We start from the raw sequence: 2,936 nt of genomic DNA, 5'->3' as shown, positions 1-2,936 counted from the left end.
TGAGAGACGGTACCACCGGATACCTACAACTAGTTTGGATGCCAGTCGAACAATAGATATGTGCATAGTCATCAAGTCCTATTTTTGACGGTTGTTGTTTTGTTCATCTCTTTTTAGCTCATTTTGAGTTCTTGCATCGTACTACATACTTGGTGGGTACTTTGATCAATAATATAGTTATATGCATCATTTTGATGCAGAGACTGGGGTAATCCTCCTTTTCGAAACAAAATGTAACATTGGTAAGCCATAATGATCCTTGTCTAGAATCATCGTCCGCTGAAATGGATTCAAAGGATGGGGATATGTCCAAAATGGAGACACATCATATATAAATAAACATATAAACCATTGCATGCTGATTTATCGAGGGGCACGGAAATATGCGGTAACCATGGGAAATCTTGAAATTTTGACCGGTAACCAAAACCTTGCATGCATCGATATATAAATAACATGTCATACCACAACCAAAATAGCAATGTCCAAATTACGGTTCCATAAGTCGGACCCTCAAACTAAGACTAGCTAGAGTACTTGGCATCTAGTCCTTCTTCTTCTTGGATGCCCCATCCGGGTCATCATCTGGGCGAGGACGCTTGCTGCTGACCATCGGATGGTCGTCGTTGTCCTTGTCCAACTCCTCCTCTAACCTGGGATACTCCAACTCTGAGTCGGTCTCCTTTGTCCCTTCGATGACCTTGATAAAGTTGAAGTCGTCCAAAGTGTAAGGGACGAAGGGCAGTGGCGGCGTACCCAAATCCTCGCTTAAAGCGGGACTGCTGGTGTCGGGCAGTGGCGGCGTACCCAAATCCTCGCTTAAAGCGGGACTGCTGGTGTCGCTGTCGCTTGAGGAGTCGACATTCCATGGCTCATTCCAGGCCATGGATGCGCTGCATTTTTTACACGAATTAGTAGTTGCAAATATCTACCTAACTATCAAAAGTTAACAAACTACGTATAACTAGCATTTGCAAATAACTTATTTTTTTATCAAATATCGTGTTTCCATGTGGGGAGAGGATGCTAGAAGCAACCGTAATAAAGATAATCAAAATACCTACTTTTTTTCATCTCTGGTAGCTCGGATAATGGTGGTTGCCGGCAGCATCTCTTCTAGCATGGGCAAAATCTTATTGATGCGTCGAGTACCTTGTCCTCTTCCTAGACGGTCGTCATGACGATCATCATCTATGTACTTAATTTCTACTAGCTTCAGGCTGGAGGCTGCACTCAGCTTTCGGCTCTCTTGTTGCTTCTTCTCTTCCGAAGAAACCACAAACTTTCCGCACTACGCGAATGGATTTAAGAATGTTAGCACCACCCATAAGAGCTAAGATGGATCAAGATAAAAGGTGCTTAGAATTACCTTGCAATGTTGCACAAGAAGCTTCTCGATGACAGGGGTGTATGTCAGAAAATGACGTAATGTGTTGATGATGTTGCCCATCACACATTTATCAAAGATAAGGGTTCTTAGGTTATCGAATACTGGTAAGCCATAATGATCCTTGTCTAGTATCGCCACAAGTATCGCCGCCGCGGTCCCCTGAAAAGGATGGGGAGCTGTCCAAAATGGAGACCCAGGATATGCAGACGGAGGAGGTGCATGTGACGTGCGCTTGGCTACCATCTGTGTGTTGGAAACACCAAAACCAATCGAGTTAATTTTGACGTGAATTAAGTAGTGAAACGATGCATCATATACAAACAATTAAGAGAAGATACTTACTGTTTTCTGGAAGCCTGACAACTCCAATCTACTAACGTTGGATAGAGAGCTGAGAAGCTTGCACAAGGTTGTTAGCAAGTATGCAGCCACCTCCGGTTTCTCATCATCCATCTTGGCTGAGAGGCGGATGGATGCTTGGAGAAGAAGAGAAGGCGCCACGGTGATATCACGGTACCGTTGGCTCCTGTAGCTGCCGCATTGCTCAAGGCCGAGGTGCAGAGAGGCGAGGCGTGGGACGACCACAGCAAAGGCGGTGCTCAGGTTGCCATAGTCTGCAGTGCAGCTGTAGGGGTCGACAATGAGGTTCTTGAGACTGGTGGACGCGATACCGGAGACCCCGTGCAACGAGCTGCTCCTGATCTCCAGGTCTTCCAGGACGGGAAGGCCCGAGCTGAGCAGCTCCTCGAAATTCCAGGGGAGGAGCACGCGAACAAGGCGTAGCTTTGTGAGGCGATGGGCACCGGAGGAGGAAGACAGCGGAGGTAACACGACAACTTCGCGCTCTCCGCCGTGGGAGACGTCGAGCGTTTCCGGGGAGCACCTGAGGCCGCGGCGAACCCACCGGCCGTAGGTCGTGATCCGGCCAAAGTTGTCATGGATGTGCAGCCGCAAGGTATCCAGCGTCGACCTGGCGGCGCTGCGGTGGAACAGGAGGTAGTCGACGAAGTCCTCGAACTTGCCAAACTCCACCTCCCGCTCCTTCTGCTGCTCGATCCTGTTCCCGTGTTGGTGCTGGTTTTCATGCGCAGATCGGATCCGGAACTCTCGGGTGTCGATGTGGAGGCACGGCACGTCGAGCCAGAGGTGTCGCCATCGCCGCGAGAGCGCTAGGGTCTGCACCACCTGCCGACAGTTGAGACGGGACAGGATGCTGTGGAGGAGGCAGTCCGGCAGGTTGCTCAGCCGGTCGCCCGCCGGAGATTCTCTCATCTCATGCACGCTGCTTTGGTTGTTTCCCGGCCTCCCCTTCTCTACGTATCCCTACAGATCGAAGTCGTCCAATGTCCGTATCAAAAAAAAGTCGTCCAATATATGAACGGATTCCTTTCCAAGAAACAAGCGGGGGTTTACGGAGTTGGTACCATTAAAATCGCCCTCTTCCCTAAAAGAAAAACTAATACTCCCTCCGTTCCTAAACATACACTTTTTTTTTTGAGATTTCACATTTAAATGGACTATCACATACGGATATATATGGACATAC

General features: G+C 48.6%; 1 protein-coding gene across 1 annotated transcript; it reads right to left on the bottom strand.

Moving 5' to 3' along the window:
* Positions 1-544: 544 nt before the first annotated feature.
* Positions 545-2,720, bottom strand: LOC123075871 (MEIOTIC F-BOX protein MOF-like). Its single transcript, XM_044498373.1, has 4 exons — positions 1,733-2,720; positions 1,370-1,633; positions 1,065-1,291; positions 545-893 (listed from the first exon to the last, which is right to left on the bottom strand). Exons 1-4 carry the CDS (start codon positions 2,660-2,662, stop codon positions 545-547), a joined length of 1,770 nt encoding a protein of 589 aa, XP_044354308.1. The 5' UTR covers positions 2,663-2,720.
* Between the last annotated feature and the right edge of the window lie 216 nt (positions 2,721-2,936).

Source organism: Triticum aestivum, chromosome 1B (assembly GCF_018294505.1).
Source record: "Triticum aestivum cultivar Chinese Spring chromosome 1B, IWGSC CS RefSeq v2.1, whole genome shotgun sequence".
Classification (NCBI taxonomy): Eukaryota; Viridiplantae; Streptophyta; class Magnoliopsida; order Poales; family Poaceae; genus Triticum; species Triticum aestivum.
This window is presented reverse-complemented; position numbering and strand designations above follow the sequence as displayed.